We start from the raw sequence: 26,241 nt of genomic DNA on the forward strand, positions 1-26,241 counted from the left end.
CATTGTGGTACAGCTTCATTTTGCGAATAACATTGTTATAGTTTAATAAATGTAAAAGAGCCAAATCTATTGGTTTATTAAATGATACATAACATAATAAAAAGCACCACACAGTTAATAGATTTAAAAATAATTTAACTGCGATCGACCAGTAATTAATGTGAAAGTGTCGAATTTATTTAAAAATGAAACATAACATAATAAAAAGCACTACACAGTTAATAGATTGTTATGGGCTACGAGATTACAAGGCTAAGTTAGTATGACCATGCCTCGTGTCAAGGGTAATGCGGATGCTACTATGACCATGACACGTGTCGGGATAGTAAGCGCACCAATAATTACAGTGCACTAATGATGCATTTGAGATGTTATTGCACATTCTCAAATTCGTGTCCGAATTTGCAACAACAACAACAAGGACACCTGGTTTTACCCAGAAGGCGAAAACACGACGTAAACAAGAGACGCACCACAATATATAAGGGAGCCCGAAGACCAGCAACGGCAGATGTACCAAAGCTATCAACAACTGAGCACTTTCACGTCACTCAGCCACTTATTTAATTTGTTACATGTATTTTGTTGTATGCAATAAAACATATTACGTTATTAAGTTTAACTTTCATTCAAATTAACCATTTGGATTCAAATCTGATACTGGCACGCAACAAGATTTAAAAATAATTTAATTGCGATCGATCAGTAATTAATGTGAAAGAGACGAATTTATTTAAAATGAAACATAACATAATAAAAAGCACCACATGGCTTATGGATTTTAAAATAATTTATTTGCGATCGATCAGTAATGAATGTGAAAGTTATTAATTTATTTAAAAATGGAACATAACATAATAAAAAGCAACACATGGTTTATGGATTTAAAAATAATTTAACTGTGTACATTGTACAATCAGTAAATTCAAAAGAACCGAATTGATTTTAATAGGTAATTTAATGCACACTGTACCGTTTTATTGTCGATACACACCAAATTGCCCAAAAAACCTTTTAATATTATAATTGACGCATTATAAAGTAAAATTTAGATTTTATTACGTGACTAATATTTTTGGATGTTTTGGATACAATTTACGATTAATTATTTATGTAATGGGCAATGACGTCAATGCCTTTATAGTATTCGGAAAGTATAAAATAAGATGAGTAAATGTGAATTTCATCAGTTAATTTTAAACAAGTGTGGTTAGTAATAATGTCGAACACGAGTGGTCAAAATTCAGATGAGGAATATATCCATGTAAGTACATATTATTATTATTTGGTATATCATTAATATTTTAATTTAAAAATATAATACTGTAAATTTAGGAACTTTACACCAACAAAAAATGGCACTTAAAAATTTGAGTTTAAAAACAAACGCAAAATCAAAAAAACAAAAAGTATCCATGTCATACACGAGTAGTCAAAATACCGACGATGAAGATACTGTTGTAAATACACCATTATTATCATTATATCAATAATATTTTAATTTAACCACATTAAACACATCAGAATTGAAAACATGATAGTATAAATTTAGGAACTTTATGGTAGCCAAAAAAATGAAAAAAGTCAAATGCTGAATTTAAAAAAAACCGGAGCCATTAGAAAAGTTACCCCAAAAAAACAGAAGGTAAAATATTTAATATTTAATAATATATGCACCAAATTATATATGTTTTTATTTTTTTATTTTTTTAGTTTCAGGCATATTTATCAGAATTAGAAAAAGAATACCATGGTATAAGCAATGAGGACTGCATACGAATAAATAAATCAGAAGGTGGAAAATTTTGCATTAAAATACCCACAAGAAAAACAGGGAGTGATTATTTGGTAGTTACAAAATATAAAACAACAGATATGAATAAAGTGGAACAAAAAGATAGGTAATTATTGTTATTTTGTATTAACCAGTGAATATTAGGATTTAACCTAATAATACACTGGAAGTGATAACATATTAAACTAGCACACAATTGAACCAACTAGCATACTTGTTAAATAATTATCCATAATATGGAAATATAGGTAATTAAATCATAAAATCATTAAATAATTTATTTTTTATTGATGGAAAACCTCTACGTTTACTGAAAAAACTTTCGTGGATGAAAAAGTGAAAATAGACAATGCAATCCTAGTGGCATTTAATCATTTACAAGATTTATTAATGGAGAAATGTATGATAAATGATAATAAAAAAATTGAATCTTATAATAAATAACAAACCATTTATATTATTTTAGTTTAAATCATAGGCGTGCGCAGAACATTTTTGCTGGGGGTGCACAATACTAAATTATAAATTTAACATTTAAATAAATTACCTCTCTTTATAACAAGCCATACCAAGATTAATAATAATAATAATTTTATTTATTTTCAAAGTTAATGTTTTACATATAAATTATAATTCAAGACGACGTGTACCCGGGTATATGGACTTGAATTCATCAATTATGTCTTCTAGATTGATTTGTGATGCTAATTCTTGTTCCACAAAAATCATCATCATAGAATCTAATCTTTTCTGCTTCATTTGACTCCTTAATTTAGTTTTTACTAAACTAAGTTTTGAAAAAGCTCTCTCACATGAGCATGTCGTAACAGGGATTGTTGAAAATAATTTTAAAGTTTTATGAACATTTATAAAATTTCCAAGGACTGATAATTTTTCCAACCATTTATGTAAGGTATTATTTGAAGTTCCTTCTTCAAAATCTGGAATAGCATGAATTAGTCTAAGTTCACCTTCAAATTCATCTCTATGTAAATCAAACTTTTTAGTTAAAATATCAATATCTGAACTTTCCATTTTGTGTTGCATCATACGACCTATAGCATGTATAAGATCTAATGTTTCTTGATTGAAACGGTTTTCTAAGCCATTAAATAGATCATCTAATACAACATAATAAACAAAAGTTTTCATTTCATTCTTTTTTTCTAAACTAAAATGTTGTGTATGGTTATTATCAATTTTATTAGATACTCTTCTATATTTAACATCTGGTATTTCTATGTGATGTGCACTACATACATTAAGAACTTGATCGTACAGCCTGGAATATTCATCTTCATCTAACCTTAGACTTTTTAAACTTTTTTTTAATGCTTGAACAATTGTTACAGCAGAAAACAAATTTAAATTGGGAGTTTGTAATTTAGCACTCACTATTTGAATTTGAGCTAAAAGAGATTTCATCACATATAACGCAAAAATAAAGTTAAAACATTTAATTTGGTATATTATTCCATTAGATTTTGCTCTGACATCAGGTTGTGTTGTTGTTTTAGAAATTTCTTTAAGACATTGTAACAGAGAGTCATAATTTTTTTCTATAGCTGAAACTGCTTCGGATCGACAAGCCCATCTTGTGGTCGACAGAGATTTAAGTGTTTTCAATTTAATATTTGTTTCTTGGACAATACGTTCTAAAACAGCATGTCTACTAGGACTTCCTTCTATGAAGCTATATATTAATTGGACACACCCAAAAAAATCAAAGATAACACGGTTTTTATTACCCAAACAATCAACTAATACCAAATTCAAACAATGTCCATAACAGTGGACATATGAGATGTTTGGATTAAGCTCTTTGACTTTAGCTTGTACGCCATTACATTTCCCAGACATTGCAGATGCTCCGTCAAAACAAACTGCTATCACTGACTTCCATTCAATATTTAAATTAGAGATTTGGTTTGATAAACTATTGAAGATAGCTTCAGAAGTAACAGAAAATAGACGTTGGAGACCAATCCCATACAGCAAATAAATGATTTTGATATTAACATGATATCAGGTTATTGTAAATATTAAGATATTTCACTTAGTGATATCCTTATAATATTATAGCAATAGCTTAAAATAATTATTCTACTATTTTTATTATTATTATGTTATCCTGATATTCAAAATGAGATATTTTATAGTATTTATTTATATTATAATACAAAGATATCACTAATTGTATATAAGCAAAATATGCATTTCTTCATATCTGTATGATATTAATTCTATATTAAAATTGAGATATTTAAAATTGTTCATTGATATCATAACACACAGATATTTTTAAAATAATATTATAATAATATGCATTTCTTCATATCTGTATGATATTAATTCTATATTAGAATTGAGATATTTAAAATTGTTTATTGATATCATAACATTCATAACACACAGATATTTTTAAAATAAAATATAATAATATGGATATCTTCATATCCTATATGAAAAATATATGTAATATATTATGTAAATATGTAATATATGTATGGTATTAATTCTATATTATTATTAAAATTGAGATATTTAAAACTTTAAAAACATTTATTGATACCATAACAAAAGATATTGCATTATTGCTAATGTTGTAATGTGTAAGTGATATTACAATAGTTGAATAGTATAATTATTATGCAACTATACCTACATATTTTCTTCAAAATATCTGTATGTAACAACCGGGTGGATAGCGATTAAGTGATTCCATCATCAGAGGGCCCCGAGATAGGTACCATTACAGTGACAAATAATACTGATCTGTCGGGCGTTTATAATTTGCATTACTTTTTAAGGTTGTAGTTTTCGTAACATAAAACTAAATAAAAGGGTCTTGAACCATCTTGAACTTTTAAACATTATTGTAATTTACGCTATTATTCACCTTATTCAAATTGTAATTTGCAACACTCTTATAAATACCTAACTAAACAATTTTTTTTACAGATTAACATAGGTATTATATTTTTAATCATTGATCAAATAATTAAGTTCATTTTAATAATTACATTTCTATAGAATGCACACCCCAATAATATCGAGCAAACTGTAAATATCACGATACTGTTGTTCAATATTGTACAATATTTTTTTATATTAGATTAGACTAGATTAAGCATAATTATGTATATCATATAGCCGATGCGATATTAGTAAATTTATTAGCTGGTAAATTCCAACAATTAAAGTTGAATATGCGGCGCAGGCCGCAGATTACATACAATTAATTTTCGTTTTCTGCCGTAGCGCATAACCAAAAGCTATTATTTATGTGATAGGTACTAGAATATTATATGTATCCAAAAATAGTTAACATAAATCCTATCGGTTATAATATCATGGGTTTTCCATAATATTATTGATACAGTCGTCGTTCCGCTGATTACCGATTGTCGACTATACACAGACCCCTTCGACCATCTTCGTCTAGAAGACATTTTACTCTATGGCCTATGCCCGATGCCGCTGCGGGCCGTTTGTCGTTTGTTATTTTTTTTTTCATTTTGGTATTCGCGTTTTTCGCCTCGTCATTCGCGTGTGTGTTATTTTTGTGTTATATCTACTTTTCTGCGTTGTATTTTTACGATCTAGTATACACTTCAACAATACTAGATACCTACTGTAAATTGTAAGTATATATATCAATATATCTATCTTTTTAGTTTGTAAGTATAGAACTATAATTTTAACTGTATAAATTAATTTATATATATATATATATATATATAAAAACAACATGCATAGACAAAATTTTATGAGTAAATCTACCAAACGAAGGAGATTATTGAAGAAAGAAAGCAATCTATTAGATAATTATACTGAAATTCCTCCACTAAGTGTAAGTGTTTCTAATGTATTAATTAAAGATAATTTAGAAGATAATCCTACTTCAAATATTATCGATGGAAATACAAATCCAATATCTCATTATTCCAATATTATTAAAACTTCTAATATTAATAAAAATGTAATAAATCAAATTGTATTAAACAAAGAAATCAATAATTTAGAAGAATTTACCACAAACAATTCAAATTGTGTAAACACTTTTGACAATAGAGGGGAAACATTTGAAAATTTTCAACAGTTAGATTTGAAGAGTGAATTAAGTAAATGGGCGGTTGAGTATGATGTACCTAATAATACACTATCAGGTTTATTAAAAGTTTTAAAAAAACATAATTGTTTTAGTAATTTTCCCAGTGATGCTAGGACTATTCATCAAACTAATATTAATAATCCATATAGTCAATCTATACTAGTAAAACTGTATCACCTGGTGTATACTATCATTTTGGATTAGCAAACGAATACAACAAACTATAGACAAATGTTTTTCTGATGAAACTATTAAGTTAGTAATTGGAGTTGATGGTCTGCCCTTGGCTAAAAGTTCAGGTAGTACTTTTTGGCCTATCTTAGGTTATATAAGGCAATTTAATCAAACTGTGTTTCCTATAGGAATTTATTGGGGTCATGAAAAGCCAGGTGACAGTAATATTTTCATAAATGATTTCATAGAAGAGGTTAGGGATCTCATTTTGAATGGACTTACTGTTGAATTATTTGATAAAGATAAACAATTAGTTAAGTTAAAAAAAAAATTGCTATTGATGCATTTTGTTGCGATGTTCCGCTAAGGCATTTTTATTAAAAACAAGGGTCATACTGGGTTTTATTCTTGTTCCAGATGTTCAGTACAGGGTACTTTTTTACTTAGACGTGTTTGCTTTCCTGATTTAGAATGTTCAAAAAGAACTCACCAAGATTTTTAAAAAAATTCAAGAACAATATCATACCCCAGGTCATATTACTAATATAATTAATATTCCTGGTATTAATGTTGTTCATGACTTTTCTATTGATTATATGCATTGTGTACTTTTGGGAGTTATGAAAAAAATGCTTACGCTGTGGAAAGGAAGTGGTGAAATTGGTAGAGTTGGTGTAAATAAACAAAAATTACCTTCCAATTTAATTAAACAAATATCTACTCGTCTAATATCATTAAAAAAGTACATACCTTCTGATTTAAGTAGAAAACCTCGGAGTTTAGATGAATTAAGTCGATGGAAGGCAACTGAACTAAGGCAATTTTTGCTATATACTGGACCTGTAGTGCTTTATTTACTAGTGTCAAAAAAATTTATTACATTTTCTTTACTTAAATGTATCTATGACAATATTCTTAAGTCCCAATTTTAACCACCTTGCGTTAGATGCTAAGGCTTTAATAATAAATTTTGTTAAACAGTTTGGTAAATTATATGGTAAACATTTTTATCTAGCAATGTACACTCGTTAATTCACTTATACGATGATTATGAAAAATATGGTTCACTAGATCAGGTTAGTTGCTTCAAGTTTGAGAACTATATGAGTAAATTAAAAAAAATGGTTAGGAAAAATGAAAAGCCTCTCCAACAAGTAGTAAAAAGATATTGGGAACAATGTAACCTCAAACCTGACCATGAAACTAAAATGTATTTTAATAATGATAATATAAAACCAAAGTTTGAAAAATACACACTGAAGGTCCTTTAATTAAAGATACGGCTTCACCACAATATAAAATATTAATTTTGGAAAAAAAGATTTTAAAAATTCATTCTGACTCTGATTCGTATGCAAGTGTATATACCAATGGAGAAACAAACATTATTAAGATAGTAAATATTTGTTATAATTCACACTTGAAGAAAGAAGTTATACTAGGTAGAAAATTTGAAACTGTAGAATGTTTCTTTCAAAAACCAATAAAAAGTTCTGACATAGGAGTTATAAAATTAGTAATTATTCTAAAAAAGTTGAAATGTGGAATATTAGTGATATAAAGTAAAATATGCTGTGTTACCTATTGATGGAAATATGTCAGTAGCTACACCAATTATTCATTTTAATAATTAAACAATATAATAACTGTGGGGTTTAGGTTTCTACTTAATATATTTGATAATAAATAATATTTGTACATATTTTATACATACCTAACCTACCTATATATTATATTTAAATTTGTTTCAATTCTCAATATTAGTTTAAGGTTAAATAACAAAAATTACTATTTACATCAAAGAAAAATGTGGGCAATAGTTCATTTCTTAGATGACAATAGTGTAGAAAGTGTTCCTGTTCACTGGATTGAAAATGACCAATGTGCATGGCCCAAAAATAGTCATAATATACATAAGCTAAGAACAAGCTGTGTCAAAACAAATGCATTTGAATTTAACTTTTATCGCATAAGAGTTCTTGCAAATAATATTAGTAAGTATAATCAATAAGTAATACTAGTAAGAAATATCATTAACTTTTTCTTTAAATGTATACAGATTCTATTTGTGGTGGATAATAACAGAATCTGTGTAGTGTACACTTTTTTAAATTCATTACTTAAATAATAAATTAATAACAATAACTTTGTTTCATAGAATCTTTAATGGAAGCAGAAGAAAAAGTACTTACTGCACAATACACATCAGACATATCTGATGGTTCTTCATTTTCAAAAAAACATAAAAACAAAAGGACAATTGATTCGATAAAATTAAATGCTGTAGCTGGTATGATATTTTTGTGTTTAAATGTTTTTATTTTAAATAATATATATATGTTAAATAAAACCAATTTAAATTCAAAATTTGAATAGATCGTTCTAATACTATGAAAATGAAAAAGTACAAAATTGGTAACGGTGATAATACTGTGGATTCAAAATTCAAAACTAAAATGTATAAAACAAAAAAGCTATATCAACAAAAGTACAATCATCATCATCATCAGAATCGGATGACCATATGTCAGATTTGTGTAAGCATTTTATTAAATTTCAATTAAATTGTGTTACTTACCTAAATATGAGACTTTTTCAAGTTAATTGTATATTGATACTATGATACTGTTTTAATAGTTTTTTGTATATGACTCATTATTTATGATAAAGACTTAATTTTTATTTATTTAATTAAATATTTTGTCTAATGCAATTTACTTAGCTGATCATGATTCTGACAAGGATAAGGAATATATTCCAGATATTCAAAATAAAAACCAGATAATAAATGATGGTAATAATTCTGATGAGGAAATAATAATTGTTAATAGTTTAGTAATACCAGAGGTTAAATCAATTGAAAATAATGAATCAAATATTGTTGAAAGTCATATTGAAAAAAGTATGTATATGTTTATGTTTGTGTAAAACTTTTAATTTTTGTATTACACAAGGCCTCGACTACATTGGTCATTGACTGGTCGTTAACTTTTTTATATGTTTATAATGTATTATCATTATAATTCCTGATTTTCAGCCACGTATCTTAATACTAACAAAGAATCGTCATCTATTTCAAAAAATATAGCTCATCCATGTATTTCAGTTGATAATAGTAAGTAATATACAGTATGATAAATTTTAATAAAATTATGTAAATGTTTCTGTTTATATAATTTATTTATTTTAACTAAGATAAGTTTTTGGGTTACCTACAAAAAAATCATTACCTGATTTTTATAGTAGCAAAAGTTTTTTCTAATCGTTTAGTACTTGAATTAATCCAAAAACATATGATTCATTATTCAATGTTTTTGATGAAGAGAATAATTTTTTTTTTTAATAAATATAATTTGTAATAGCTAGCAAATTTTGTTAATAAATCTATACTTGTCTTTTCTATTTCTAGAAGTTATAAAAAATGAACTTGCTAAAAATATTTATAGGAATTTAAAAAGTAATTTTGAACTTGCAGTTAATTATTTCTAAGATTGAAGTTTAATTATATTATGATAAAAAAATAATACTATTTTTTTTTCAATTTTATTAATTTCTTAAAACAAATATGATAAATTCACGTTAACAAAAATCTTAAAAATATTACATAATAAAATTTTATTTTTTTCAGCTGTACTGAAAAATATTTTGAACTATCTGGCATACTTAAAAGTTGAAGTTACCAAAATTTCTGATACTCAACAAGAAATAATTCAAGCGATTAACAATTCAAGTTCATCTAATATCAGTACTTTTTATTCATGCGAGATAGATTATTTTGTAACTGCTTGGCCTGTACCAAACCACGATGAATTAAACAATTTAGAAAAAAATTACAAGCTAATGAACAAATTTTAAAAACAAAGTTGTAAGTTAAATTAGTTAAATTATGCTAAATTGGTTAATTCTTTTAGTAGAAATGAACATTTGTTATCTCAAAAAATATTAACATTTTTGAAAATAATTTTTTTTATTGTTTAAAAAGAACAATTTTAATTTCAACATACATTTTAAGTTTTTTTTTTTAAAAGCAGATTAATTTTAGGAGTATTTGATTATATAATAATTTAATTTTGGACAAGTTATATATGAGCTATAAGCTATAAGTATTTAATGTTATAACTTATAACTAATAAGTAATAATAGAGTATACACATTACACGCGAGTAATGTGTCCGACATTTAATTTTTAATTATTTATTCAAAAAAAATTTAAAATGATGACGATTAGAAATAGTGAAAAGTATAATTTTATTTCAAAAAATTGGTTTTACAAATAATTAAAAGTATATGAAGAAAATATATTTTCTGAAATATAGATGGTTTTATTTATAATCACCCGGTTAGTATTATATTAAAAATGTTAATTTAATTTATTAATTTTATGATTAAATGTAGTTACTTGAGTTAATAAGAACAGGAGGAAAATCAGCCAACAAATGCTCCAAAAAATAATGAAAAAACTTTTTTCCGATCATGTTTTAAAAGATTTTACTTATTTTGGATTAAGAAATAAATATAATTTTTCTTCGTTATTGATCAACAGAGTAATTTTTGGTAATCTAATTAAATACATTTTTAATTGATGAATAATAATGATAAAAATGTATTTTAGATGCTACAAAACAATCTAAATTCCAAAACGTCGTTAAAGATGATGAAATAATTTCCATAATTGGGAAATGGTTAACAACAGCTAAATCCAGAATAGAAAATAAAAAACATATGAATGATGTGACTACAAATTTTCTACACTAACATTTTATAATTGTATATAATATGCTTTATAGCTTCTTATTAAGTAGCATTATTACATTGTACAATTAAAATAAAATATAATAAACCAATCTAAATCATACTTATTAATTATTTATTATTCTTATTTTATAACTACCTGTTCTATATTTTTTTATTCTTGTCTAATACAAATAATAATAGGTATACATCATAAATTATTTATATACAAAATATTTGTGTATATATGTTATAAATAATACATGGATGAGATATTCAGTTAATATAAATAATGTTATATCAGATAAATATTTGAATATAACTATTATAATAATATATTATTATGTACAATATTAAAATATGCAATATTACATATTCATAAAATAAAAAGATAATAATATTTGTATATTATTTCAATTTGAATGTTTAATAGTATATTGTGTGGCAAGGGCGGGAAGTGAGCCATTTCAGTCGCGGGCGTTGTGTGCGGCACGAGCCGTAGGCAAGTGCCGCATTTCGCCCAAGACTGAAATTGCCTTCCCGCACGAGCCACACATACTATTTTTTGTCACGCCCAACAGTGCAAATTAAATATGTTTAAATGTTTATGCGTCATGCAAGGAGGTTACTATACATTTAAGATGTAACCAAAAGTTTATGTTTTGTAAGAACCGTGGTAGGTGTACATTTTAGTTTCTGGTTGTGCAGAGGATACCTACGCGCCCGGCGGCCGGCACTTTTGGGGATTTCCTCTTTTCCGCACGGCACTTTTGGGGAATTCCTCTTTTCCGCCCGGCACTTTTGGGGATTTCCTCTTTTCCGCCCGGCACTTTTGGGGATTTCCTCTTTTCCGCCCGGCACTTTGGGGATTTCCACTTTACCGCCCGCTGGACGGAAAAAGGACGCTTTCGAACGCTTCAACCGTGGTCGAAAACCAAACTTTCGGTGCAGGCGTGACAAAAAAGATATATTGTATAAAACATCATTATGATGTTTTGTGTTGTTTATCTTATTAATATGAAAAATTGGTTCATAAGACATCTATACAATATCTGTAGAATATTAAAAATTATTCCAGAGACATGTTGAAGATATTAAATTAATATTAATAACACAGTCAAGATATCTGGTAGATATTTTTATGATATAATTTTGCTGTATGGGATGAAATGTTCTACTGGTTGACACTTTTCTTCATCAAAGTATCGTATTATCACTGACATTTGTTCATGATGCCCTACATCTGAAGTCTCATCAGCCATAATAGATACTATCTGGTTTTTTATTTTTGATTGAATAGTACGTTTCATAACATTATTTATACATATCAATAAGTCATTCTGTATACGATTACTTAATATTTTGCATTAAGAGCACCCTTTTCTAAATGATTTTCCAATACATTATCATACTTTTTCAAAACATCTATAAAATCCAAGAATAAACCTTTAGAGACAGAAGAGCTGTTTTCATGATGACCTCTAAAAGGTTTCCCACTTTTTGCTAAACAAAGTGTTACATCAATCAATCGCCGCATTATACTTCGATTATGTTGACGTTGTTCTTCTTTTTGACTAATCAATAATGTTTTACAATCATCAAGAAGAATATTAATAGATTTACCATTTAAAAAATCACTATGGGCTTTTACATTATGACAATGATTTTTTGTGTTTTGATGCATTTTAAACTTTGATGTTGCATTATTCCAATTTTTAAATCCCACTTGAGTAAATGCTAAGTCAGTATATCCCGCATTAATTCCTGAAGATGCCATGAACATACGGCATGGAAAACAAAATGCACGATCAAGTTTAGGACTATATTCCAACCAATCAAAACTTAAATACCAGGACTTATTAAAACTTCGTAAAGTATTTCCAAACTTAGATCTAGGATATATGTCCAATTTAGGACAGAAAGGCCCTTTCATTATTCTTTCTTTTTTTTCAAGCTGATATTTGGGTAATTCATTTGCTGGATCACATGGATCACACGTTTTCTCTATGAAAGTACATATCAATGAAAATCATGTATACAATTATTTTAATAAAATAATATTTGGTAATAGTATAATACAAACCTGAAGTAAAATAATTTTCATTGTCATCATTGGAATTTGACTGTAGATTTTCTTCAGTTATATCTAAAATGAAAAAATGACATAATAATATAAAAAAAATTGGTTGTAATAAATTTTAAATGTTTTTTATTTTAACTAACATACCTAGATATTTTATTTGTAGAATTTAAGTTATTACAAATGTTTATAATATTTTATGACTAATATTTACTAATTACTAATATTTACTAATACAAACCTGAAGTCAAAGAACAATTTTCATTGTCATCAATGGAATTAGGCATATTTTTTTCACTTAGATCTAAAATGAAATAATAGTAAAGATAATAAAATAATTGTTAGTTATACCTACATATTTTATTTAAGACCTCACTTTTGTACACCACAATATCACATATTATACATTAGGTACTTTATTTTTGATAAAATTAAATAGGTATATTATTTTAGTTTTACTTACTATAGTCCGCGCAACGAAAACTGGCCGGTGACTGGCGCGACTCTAGTGGCAATTTTCAATTAGTGGTTATTAAACTATAGGCCGTGGCGCGCGCCGCCGTGCGCCTGCCGCCTATTGTGTAAGCATCACAGTGGCGATGCGTAGCTTGAGAACCCACGGCTAACGGCACGTTCACGGCGGGCGGGTTTCGGGGGTAACCGGCCAGTTTTCGTTGCGCGGACTATAATTACAAGTACTTGCAGACTAATTCATAGATAAAACTGTTTTCAAATATATTAAAAACTATTCATAATTCAACAGTAAGTAGTGAACAGTTCAACATTTTGAAAATATAAAATTATTTATGGAGCTACTAATAGTACTATGACAAATTTTTATTAAAAAATAAAAATAATTATGTAACATTGTAACCTATTAAAAATATTCCAATATAATTGTATCAACATAACAGATATAACTTACCAATTTTTATTTTTTTGGGCGACGAAGGTTTAAAAAAAGTATACAAAGATGTTGATTTTAATTTTCGTGACATTTTTAACTTTTATATTATTTAACTATATTAAATACACCAACCAAACGTCTTTTAAGTTTAAAGTTATAACTTATAATTAATATTTAATTGCACATAATAGTATAATACAATTAGTTCACACACGCGCGACGCCATAAAATCACTATCTTGCATCCTTGCGCGACGCTGCCATAGAGATTTACTGGAATACTCAATAGTAACAACATTACACCAATTACTATAATATATCTATGAACATTTATAGTATTTAATTACATCACTAACCGATGTGTTTAATAATCACAATGATTCAGATGACGTTCTATTCTATATCTATGGCTATAAATAACTTTTGTATCACGATAACAATCGTGTATCGCGGACACAGACTTCTATACTATTTATAGTATAGAAGTCTGTGATCGCGGACTATCGCTATAGATAATAATAATAAATATAATAATAATTTTTTTTAACAATAATTTTAACCTACAGTCATACCTTTTTTCAAAAATACCAAATATTTATTTTCATTGATTTCAAGAATTGGGTCCCTGGGCTTTGAAAAAAAATTTTAATTCATAAAATATTTTTTAACTCAGTATCCAAATACTAAACTAAGCTTAACTCACTGGGGGTGCCGTTGCATACCCTGCACCTCCCGTGCGCACGCCTATGATTTAAATTAGTTTCAACATATTAATAATAATATTTTGATTTCTTAGAAGAAAGCATATGACTAATTCATTAATTTTCCAATATGATTATATTAGTTAAAAATATATATGTATTTATCATATTTTTTAAATAATGTTAATAATATTTTTATTTTTTATTATTTTTTAGCAAGCTTGTAACTAATTCATTAATTTTTCAATATGATTATATTAGTTAAAAATATATATGTATTTAACTTTTGTTTTTAAAAAAAAAAATAATAAAATAAAGTTATATAATTATCAATTGACTTATACTTAAGTAATGATATTATTATGTAGAATAAAATCACAAAATATTAACCCATGATATATTTATTATTATATTTTTGTATTACAAAGTTTCAACATTTTTGTAATATAATGTGTTAACATTACAAAATAAACCATTTTATCAATAGATTACAAATAAAAATAAAAACGATAATGTTTAATTAAAAAAAAAAAAAAAAACAATATTTATGTACTGTGGTATATATGATAATATATTACGAATTAAAAATATTAAAATTATCAATAGTTGTGTTATGTAAATGCAAAACCAGCAAAAAATAAATCATTTCATGGTTATTTTGGTTTTATTGATTTGTTATATCGGGCTTTAATACAACCTCCGCAAACTTCACATGATGCATTTGTTGCAATTCAAGTAAAAATGATTTCTCTTCATCCTTCATGTCCTCCATTTTGAAATTAAAATGTTTAATATATGAGCTGATAAAATCACTTCTAATACATTCTGGTGTCAATATAAAATATCACACTTGATAATCATACATGCATTATTGAAAACAGTTTTATACAACACCAATTTATTTGCTAACTCTATGATATTTGCATTTATACATGGTTGCAATAATTTTAAAAGATTTAAATTATTACTGGATAATGTAATCTTTCCATAAATACGATGTAAATTAACTGATTCAGATTTTACACATATTTTATAATAAAAATGGTTGTCCAATTTAACACGTTTTGATTGATGAACTGTGGTTAAAGAACAAACAATTGATTTAAAACAATCATGAGATATAAACTTATTCCATTGTGATACATTTAGTAGTAGACATTAAAATAGCCACAGATAAAGGTTGATCCACAAGATAACCAATATAAATGTTTTTTCCACCCTGATGTTGTATACTGTAGGTTGATTTGACTACTATGGTGTCCATGAAATATGAGGTAATAATTTTAATTATTGAATTCAAGATGAAAATAATTTGGTTTAACTTTCACCCTTGTAGATCGCCTAAGTTTTTGAAATTTCAGACGATGTAATCGTATTGATTGTTTTTTAACGTTTGAAATATTTCTTTCAATTTTATTTAAATTACATACACTTTTTTGTGGAAAAAATAAAATAAAATACAACATAGTCATCAGTGCACAACTGAAAAAACACAACTAAAATGATACAAAGAAAATAGTAAAATATAATCGTCAATATAATAATATTAAAAAACAGTTATACCACATTATAGAAATTAAAAGTAATTATTAGTTTACTTATTTTTGATAATAGTTTAATATTTTTTAAAATCGAAAAAATATATAAATGATAACAATGCACAAACATAATATGTCAAGCCCACAATGGCCATTTTGATTTGACCGCGCACATAAAGTAAAAAGATTTTATTGACAAAAACAGAAGAAAAAAAAAATGAAAAAATGTAGACTCATGGTCTAGTTGACTACGACACTGAGTGTAGTATTAACATACTTACTTACCCTAAATTTACAAACTCTAAACCCAACGCCTTAGCCCACTAGGCCATGAGTCTACGAGTAATTTAATTACCATTTTATGAATATAAGTTGAAATAAATAAAATGTACAAATCGTGAATTAAAACTCGCAAAACGATGCACCATTGTATTAACATTTACTCGGGGAAAATAAATAAAATGTAGTAATAGAACTATCAATCAGTTGGAGTGTAGTGTGAAATGATCGATTGATGATCGAAGCCAAAAATTATATCTGTTTAATCTATTCAGATGTTATTTTTATGTGTGCACAAGTGTAATTCCATATTCTATCTTTCATTAAAAACTAAGAATTATAAAATGTGCAATTTTTGCTCGCGTGGATAAAATGAACATTTTGTGTACCCACGGTAAACAACACCAATTTATGTAGAATTCGCTCCTTGCCACCGCTAAAAAACTTGGATCGAACGTACAAAATATACCTACTCGCGTCCTCGTCCAACGTAGGGCCGTCTGTCGGAAATCGAGATAACATATCGGGACCCTCATTCTGTACTCCGGGAACATGTCGAATAACGAAGTCACTATATATATTAATATAATATTATATATACTGCGATAATGGCCGGTGCAGTGGTAGTAGTGCCGTAGTGGTACTATTGTTATGGTTGTGGTTATAAATAGTTTTATAGTGTTATTTATTTATTAATTAACTAAATGATATCAATAATAATTAATATTATAAGTTATAACTTAACATCATGATTTATTTGGTAAAATTAAAAAGAAAACAAGAAAATAATCTTGTATTCTTGTTATTCTTGTCCGGTGTTGTGTTGTGGTTACTATAAAATAAATGCTATAAAAATCACGTGACGAGTGACCATATAGTGACAACATCGAGTATTATATTAATAAGTACGGTTAATACTCAAATTTATAAAAATGCATAAGGTAAAAAAAATCGTAAAGGAGGAGCAGAAAAAATTAGAGCCAAACGAATTTCTGAACTTAAAGCAGCAGGGAGTGATCCAAAATAGATGAAATTGCAATTTTGTACAACTATTAACACACAAAATGGTACGTTTATAAGTTAATTCAATTATATTTTGAATGGGTATGTTTTAGATTCTAGATACTGCAGTCCTGTAAAAAGATACTTTTAATTTGTATTTAAATAGTATTTAAAGTACTTCTTTCAAAAAGTGTTTAAGAATAAATACAAATACTGGTCTTCACTTGAGTTCAATACTTTTTCTCTGATATTTTAACTTTAAATTGACCATTGAGACTCATTCGAACTGTGTGTATTATTATGTTATAGTTAATAGTTTATAGTGGTTTATACATAGTGCATATACCAGAATTCTAGATAGGTTCTGGTACTGACTACTATAGCCTAAGTACTTGCCACCTGGCACCTACTGTAGTGTTATATTCTTATATTGCTAATTGGCAATAGGTAATAGCTATATTATCCCACAACTTACGAGCTAGATATTATTTATTATTGTATTTCATATATAATACAAAATTTCAATGATAGTACTTTTGATTTCTGTCTAGAAAAATTATAATAAATAATTGTTTATTGAAAAAATAGGTACAGTATTTAATTAAAAGTATTTGATTCTCAAATACAAATACATCCAAGACCATATTTAAAATACTTTATTCAAGAAGTATTTAAAAAGTATTCTAAATACAATAAAAATATTTAAATACATTTACTCAAGTACTTAACAAGACTGCAGTAGATAGTAAATAAATATGTAGGAAGTATTATAAGTACATTTATGTTGCTTTGACATTTTTAGATAACATCAATGATGAAACATCAAAACAATTAGAAATAAGAAATAATCCAACATCTTCTAGTGTAAGTATTAAAGTATATTGTATACCATATTAAAATATATGAAATGTAAATAAAAAAATATTTTACAAATGCTTAAAAAAACTTTATACTTTTATTTCAATATTTGTTGTATACGCTTCTATGGAAAACATTTGTGTTTCTTATTAAAAATAATTTGTATTAAATTTATGTTTATAGGATCCTCTGTGTGCTAGTACATCCACTGTGCATAACACCAGTGACTTAAATGTCAATGACAAAAGTTTGGAATTAGTAATATCTCATGGTAATGAAACAGAAAATCCTACATTTTCTTGTGTAAGTGTTAAAGTATATATATACCGTATTAAAATATATACAATGTAGGTAAATGAAAAAACATTTTAGAAATGTTTAAAAAAACCTATATATTTTTATTTCAATTTGTGTTGTAGACTATAGAATGGAAAACATTTGTGTTTCTTAATAAAAATAATTTGTATTAAATTTATATTTATAGGATCCTGTATGTGCCAGTACATTCACTGTGCATAATACCAGTGAATTAAATGTCAATGAAAAAAGTTTAAAATTAGTGATAGAACCTGATCATAATGAAACAAATAATTTTCCATCATCCGATGTAAGTAGTTATAGCCAATTGTATTATTTGCATTAGCCGTTAGGTATATAAATAATATTTTTTTTGTAGGACATCTGTAGTGTAACTAATCAATAAAACTTCATGCTAGTTCTAACATTATTCAAAAACTCCAGTTTATTGAAAAAATCAACCCTAATCAACCTCCACGATTAACCAATGTACCGTGGGTTTTGCATAGAGTTTATAATAGAATTTATAGTAATGGAGAGTGTCCCGAGAAAGTGGATTACAGTTGAGTGTATTAACTATGATGTAAAAGCCATTTATTGCACAATATGTATAGCAAACAGTACAAGTAATTTTTGCAGCGGTTGCACTAATTTTAAAAATATATATGCTGCTATTGAGTCCTATGAAATTAGTAAAGGTCATTCATCAGCTGTAGAAGCACACTTTTCAGCAAGTAATGAAAATAGTATTGAATTTGTTGTGAGCAGAGATATAATGAACCATAGAAAAGAGCAAGTGATGGAACGCATTCATATTTTGGAATAAGTATTTGATATGATAAAATTTATTGGGAAACAAAATCTATCATATCGAGGATCGTCTGAAGCATTATATGATATAGAAAATTCAAATTTTAACCACGGAAACTTTGGAACTTTTAAAGTTTACCGCAAAACATGATATGGTGTTAAATAAATATTTGACTGCTGCTATTCAACGCAGTAAACAGCGAAAACAAAATGTGGAATTAAATTCAAAAGTAAGAGGTGCGTTAATAACATTTTATCTAAAACTACAGTTAACAAAGTAATAGATGCCATTCTATTAACTATGAGAAAAACAATAAAGAATGAATTGGGTGATCGTCAGTTTAGTATACAGGTTGTAACGATCGAAATTGTAATTAATAATAATAATTATATACCATTATGCGATAGCGCTCTCCGTCCCATGGTCCCCTCGGCCACCGCTCATAGGCAACACCGAGTTCTACACACACACACTGTCACGTATGCCTAGTACCCGTGTTCGGATGACCGGCCGACACTGAATAATAATAACACCTCATTAACGGTATATAATAATATAAAAGTGTAAAGTACACCGGCCAAACAAATTTTAACCAAATTACGCAACTAAAATTATATAACGCCGTTCGGTGAATAACCCGCCCGGCCACGGCCATCTTTTGCTCACTTCTTTTTCTTCGCTTCAACGGACAACAGCATGACAGAGTAGCAAAGAGTAAAATCGCCGAGGGCGTTTTCGGGACGACGCTTAACGGCACAGACACCAAGAAGATAGTAATATGTTTTTGTTAATGTTGTGCATACAACACACGTACACCCACACCTTGGCCGGTGAATTAATATTATTAATTATTAAAATAGGTTTTGACACTTTTGGTGTTCTTTAATATTATCAAACATGATCGTTAATACATATATATATTTTATATTCATATACTGCTATTATTATCTATTTATTCATACACTGGTAACCAATATTCGGAGCCGTGTTTTGGAATTGACATCTCGTCCAATTATATATTATTATATTATATTTTTTATGATATATTTGTTTGTTCGGTGACCTTCAGTTGCGGCTAAGTTTTTATGCCGTATGGCTTTTCTTGGCCATAAATTAAAATTTTATTTTCTGGTATATATTAAAAAACCAATCCCCATAACTATGTTTTAAGTTTTTCCCTTTTCCAATTTATTTGTATAAAGAAAATCCCGCATGCTCCGATTTTCGAATCTCGGCTGTGGGTTGGCAACCTACACCAGCTTCGTCAATGTACACTCCACGCCGAATCTGGGTATGGCCTCGTGCGAGTTGTTACAAGGTAAACCAATTTAATTTGCTTAATTAACATAATTTTTATAACATATACTTACAGGTAGATAGTACTCAAGACATAGGTATCATTGATCAGGCAGCTATTTATTTACGCTATGTTTTTAACTCTCATATTAAAGAACGTCTATTTAGTGTAGTACAAGTAAAAACATCATCAGGAAAAGGATTGTATGAATTACTCAAAGAATGTTTCTCTCAAAACAATATTAATTTTAAAAATATTATTGGATCTTCCTTTGATGGAGCTCCTAACATGCAGGGCGAGTTCAATGGATTTCGTGCTTTTATAAAACAAGAAAATCAAAACAGTGTGTACATTTGGTGTTCTGCACATATTTTAAACTTATGTGTTTGTGACACATGCGAAAATTTGGCAGCTAAAAATTTATTTGGTTTATTAAATAGATTGGCAACTTTTTTTTCTGATTCATACAAAAAGATGGGTGTGTGGAAAGAAATTCAAGAAAAACTGACAACCAGTCAAAATAAAGTGAAAAAATTACAGAAAATAAGTGAGACTCGTTGGTGGTCCCTCGAAAAAGCATTACTATGGATGTTTGACGAAAATGACTGTTTATATCCTATAGTGATAAATGCATTGGATTTTGTGGCAACGTCAAAAACTTTTGACCCAAAATCTATTTCCGAAGCCAATTCATTAAAAGAAAAGTAGTGTCAATTTAATATTATAGTAACAGCTCATTTATTTCTTCCAATTTTCAAAAGTATTGGTCCTACTTCAACATACCCACAATCAAAGAATTTGGATATATTGAATGCTTTTTTAATGGTGGACAAGTGTATTGCTGACATAAGTAATTTAACATTTGAGAATGTTCTTAAATCATCTAAAGATTTTGTTTCAAAAATGAATAATTCCTTTCAAAAAAATGCATTAAATAAACTATATAATATATAATATATAATAAAATAATTTATTGAGAATAATTTTCCTAAAAATTAGTTCTAAATTTGAAGAACCCCAAACTGATCATCTATTTAAATTTAGTTTATCACCGTCAGTTAAGAAAGGATCTGGTTTATATAAAAATGTAATACCTCATACACAATTAGTGTATTATGATGATCTAAATGAATTATTCCCAAAATGCTGGTAATACTGGTGTAAATAATGAAATCATATCTATTATAGAAGAATTACGTGAGAGGAATATTATAGTTTAATGTCTACATTAGAGGGTTTAGCTAATGAGCTACATCGACCTGCAAGAAAAGTATTTCCAAGACGTAGTATAATAACGCGATTAAAGATGACCTTTGGTAAACTGATTTAATGGATATGCAATCTCATTCTAAACAAAATCTTGGTTTTAAGTATATTTTAGTTGTTATAGATACATACACGAAATATGTATGGGTAGAATCATTGAAAAATAAAACAGGAAAAGAATGTACAAAAGGTATGTTTAATATATTAAAACAAGCTAATCCAAAATTATTACAAACAGATAATGGTACAGAATTTTATAATAATCAATTTCAACAGTTAATGAAAAAAAATAAAATTAGACATTATAGTACGTATAGCGTTATCAAGTGTAATAGCCTTTTTTTCTCGTATAAATTTAGGTAAATCTAAATATGCACCTCCTATTAATGGATTTACTAAATTGATTCTCAACTGTAACCCATCTATTGAAACAAGTGTCCATCCTGAACCTTTAGCAATAAATTCAGATTCTTCAGCTAATATTTTATCAAACTTTGTGTTTAACAAACTAGCGAAATCGGATGAATTACATGCTAAAACATTCGAAGTTTTAAAAGCCACATCTTGTTTATCATGTGTTATAGGACGTGTGTAAGTAGCGTCAACGTGTAAATTAAATTTGATCGACGTTTTAATACACGATTGTTTTAACTTTAAAATTAACCCATGTAAAATATAGTTAAAAAATAATTTGTAATCTATATAATTTTCACAGTTCTTAATTATGAAAGTTTTTGAACCTTTTCTAAATCTTTCTATTTCAATAAGTCTACTTCCAATCGTGTTCATACGCTGTTTTTTTGTTATTATATTTCTGCTCATAATGAGACTGAAATAATAAAAAAACACATTAAATTTATATATACCTATATAAATGTACCTATGTTTTTTTTTTGTTTACATTTTTAAAAAAAATAATAATAATAAAATTCTTAAATAAACAATGAGTACTTAGTTTTTAAAAAAAAAAATCATTTTAGATTCAAACAAAAAGATTCTGTTAATAAATTTGGATCATCCAATAATGTACAATAATCGCTATGCAGACAGAGACGTATTTAGGAATTTTGCGCCTAAAAAAGTTTTAAAAGTTTTAAAAAGTTTTTTTTTCCGCTGAATTTTATCTTGATATTCTTTGTTTATTGATTTGAGTCTTGCTTTTTTTTCATATACGTCATACATATTTCTCATACTAGACACATATAGTATGAGCGATTTGTATAAAGAAACAACAGTTCCCAAATCAATGTCTACTGATTGTAATTGTTTACTAGTCAAATGGAACCTTTCCATAATATCACCCCACAAAGTAGCCATAAGCGCTATTTCTAAACTATTTAATTTTATAAGTAATCCTTTAGCTTCACACCTTGTACTAGGTTTTTCACTACAGTCTTCACTAATATCAGTTAAAGTTAGAATAATTTCATTCCAATCTTTGTTGAGACTCACACATGCTTCGTGTCTGGCTGACCATCTTGTGTCAGAGAGTTTTTTCAATGATACATTTTTAGATTTTTTAAAATGATTTGTTAATTTCTCCCACCGATGGGTGGATATACTAAAAAAATTGTAAAGATTTTGAAGCAGACTAAAAAAATCAACAGCATCTTTACAAGAGTCAACAGCACATTCTCCGATTAAATTTAGTGAATGCGCTGAGCAAGGTATAAAATGAGCTAATGGACACTTACTTTTATTACGTGTCTGAAGTCCAGAATAAGCACCCGCCATATTTGCCGCATTATCATAGGACTGTCCTCTACAGTTGTTTAAGTCAAGTGTGTGAGATTCAAAAACATGAAGTACTGCGTTTTCTAAATCGTCTGCTTTATGACCACTATTTGAAAGAAATTCTAAAAACCGTTCAACAGGTACGCCATTCTTGACATAACGAATTATAAATGCTAATTTATCAACATGAGATATATCAGGTGTGGAATCAATACTAATAGAATAGTATTTACTTTCCTTAATATCTTTAATTATATGATTTATAACTTTCTCAGCCATAATGTTAATAAATTCTTCGTAAATCGTAAAGGATAAGTAGGAGGTAGAACCTTTTTTTTTATTTCCAAATTCTTTAATATGGTTGGCTAGAAACGGGTCGAATTCAGATATTAGCTCAAGACTCATCATAAAGTTTCCATTTTGAGAAGAACCAAAATGATCATTCCTTCCTCTAAAAGGTAACCTACGTGATGACAAAGATTTAACTACTGCTATGACTCTTCTTAAGACATTTCTCCAATATGAAATTTCTATTTCAACTTGTTGTGTCAATTGCTTATCAACTCTGTTCAATATTTTACCTCTTTCCCTCATTAATAGAACACATGATTTGTGATTTATTGAGTTTTCATGCATTGTGATTTTTTCTTTACCTTTTTTCCAATCAGAAAATCCGTTTTTAGCAAATGGTGTAGTAGATCCTCCAAATAAACGGCACGGAGCACAAGAAATTGATCCTAGACTTTCTGAGTATACTAAGTATGATCTTTTTATTTTTTCTCCATTTATAAGTTTAGTTTCAAGTAATTCTGTAGAGAAATACCTTGTATGTGAAGTTTTTATTCCCTTATTAAGCTTTGGATAAATTCTTTTTGACTTTATAAAATTAGTTCTGTCAAAATTCTGATTAAATTCATTTACTGCAAAATATTCTTTGGTTTCCTCATTTATTATCCATTTAGCTGGATCATTCCTACAGAAAAACAGTTCAACATAATCTTAATTTATTAATTACAATATATAGAGTAAACTGGGGTAAATTTAAAAATTGTGAATTAACAGTTGGCAAAAATAATCATGATACACTGGTTCATTATTTTTAAACAAAAACAGTCATAAATTGCTTTAGATTCATACTCTTAAAATTGAAAATAATATTTCTTATTCTTAATAAACATTTTTAAATAAATTAAATAAATAATTGAAAATAAATATGTAGCTGAAATCATAATTTTGAATATATTGATTTGTAAATTCGTTTCGTTGACAAGATGATGGTAACCCATTTACGTCAGACTTTATTAACGCATAAGTTGTATCAAACGTTTTTTGGTATGATTCCAATTTTTTCTGTTTTTCGACAATATACAAGTCAATACAATGTTGTAATAGTTTCAAACAATGAAGATCAATATGAGATAATGTTATGTAATTATCACTAGAATATAAAATTACAGTTGATTGGTTTACATTAACTGAGTAGAAAAAATTATCAGCTATCTTAACACGTTTACATCGAGTATGCAAATTTTCGATAATTGTATTAAAATTGTTTTCACACATTAATTTACACCACTGAACAAGATCTAACGACTGACTAAAAACAACTTTTTTTTGTTAATTTACATTCTAATAATATAATAATTGAAATTTGCTTATTAACTAGAAGTCCAACCGTTACACTTTTCTTACTAAAAGGACGAATATCGAACACTGATTTTGATACAACGATTGATGGATTTATATTGATAAAATAAAAATAAAAAACAGTAAATAGTATTTTTTCTAGAAATATGAATACAATCACTAGACAGCTTAGTTCAAACTAACAAGTTTTCTTTATCCATACATGTTATATACTAAACAAATGTAAGGTTAAAAAGAAAAAAAGAAAAAAAAACAGGAAAGAGTTATTATACTTACCTACCTAATTCGATGGAACCTGAAACATTTTTTAAAAATCATTAACATATTAAATTTAGATTAGACGCGTTATCCCACTAGGCTATACGTTCATGAGGTATTAAATAAGTGATTAACACATTTAAGTTTATTAAATTCGGATTTTTTTTTTCATTGAAATATAAAAAGTTAAAAAAAATTATTATTAATAATAAGAACAATAATAGTAAGTACTAAACAACAGTATCATATGACCTAGATCCACAATCACAATCACAAATATCGATAATCTTACCATATTTTTTACTAAATTTTCAACCACAGATATGTATAATAAACTAGATTGCTAACTGATGATAAGATGCGAAGTTATTATCCGCCATTTTAATCGAGGCCGATGCATAGAGTAAGATAGAGGTAGCATTAAACATCATAAGTGAATCCCAAAATGACCTAAAACAGTGTGACCATTTGTAAAAATATTTTATGATTTATTTATTCTATTCTGAGTTTATACTTAGTTTTTGTATAGTACCCGATAATGATTTCTGAAATCAAAACAGATCTGAATTCTTGTCTATGATTATTTATTTAAATATTTAATACTTGGAGTCATAGAATATTTATTATTATAATATATTGCTAAATTTTTACGATTACAGATTAATTTTTATTTTACGGTAACATTTTTACCATATATTTGTAGATTGATCAAATTCCAGACTTTCACATAGGTAATATAAAATTTGTCAGTAC

General features: G+C 27.3%; 3 protein-coding genes across 3 annotated transcripts; 1 reads left to right on the forward strand and 2 right to left on the reverse strand.

Annotated features, from left to right (window-relative positions):
* Window positions 1-1,166: 1,166 nt before the first annotated feature.
* Window positions 1,167-2,221, forward strand: LOC126551665 (uncharacterized; the record flags this gene model as incomplete). Its single annotated transcript, XM_050205608.1, has 5 exons — window positions 1,167-1,209; window positions 1,336-1,460; window positions 1,553-1,645; window positions 1,714-1,900; window positions 2,085-2,221. Coding segments are annotated over exons 1-5 (585 nt in total), but the record flags the coding sequence as incomplete, so codon positions are not given.
* Window positions 2,222-2,422: 201 nt separating this feature from the next.
* Window positions 2,423-2,947, reverse strand: LOC126551621 (uncharacterized). Its single transcript, XM_050205528.1, has one exon. It carries the CDS (start codon window positions 2,945-2,947, stop codon window positions 2,423-2,425), a length of 525 nt encoding a protein of 174 aa, XP_050061485.1.
* Window positions 2,948-12,168: 9,221 nt separating this feature from the next.
* On the reverse strand, window positions 12,169-15,273 carry LOC126551666 (uncharacterized). The gene is made up of 5 exons (XM_050205609.1): window positions 15,199-15,273; window positions 14,373-14,430; window positions 13,136-13,198; window positions 12,898-12,960; window positions 12,169-12,818 (listed from the first exon to the last, which is right to left on the reverse strand). Exons 1-5 carry the CDS (start codon window positions 15,271-15,273, stop codon window positions 12,169-12,171), a joined length of 909 nt encoding a protein of 302 aa, XP_050061566.1.
* Window positions 15,274-26,241: the final 10,968 nt, after the last annotated feature.

The sequence above is a fragment of the Aphis gossypii genome, chromosome X, assembly GCF_020184175.1.
Source record: "Aphis gossypii isolate Hap1 chromosome X, ASM2018417v2, whole genome shotgun sequence".
Lineage (NCBI taxonomy): Eukaryota > Metazoa > Arthropoda > Insecta > Hemiptera > Aphididae > Aphis > Aphis gossypii.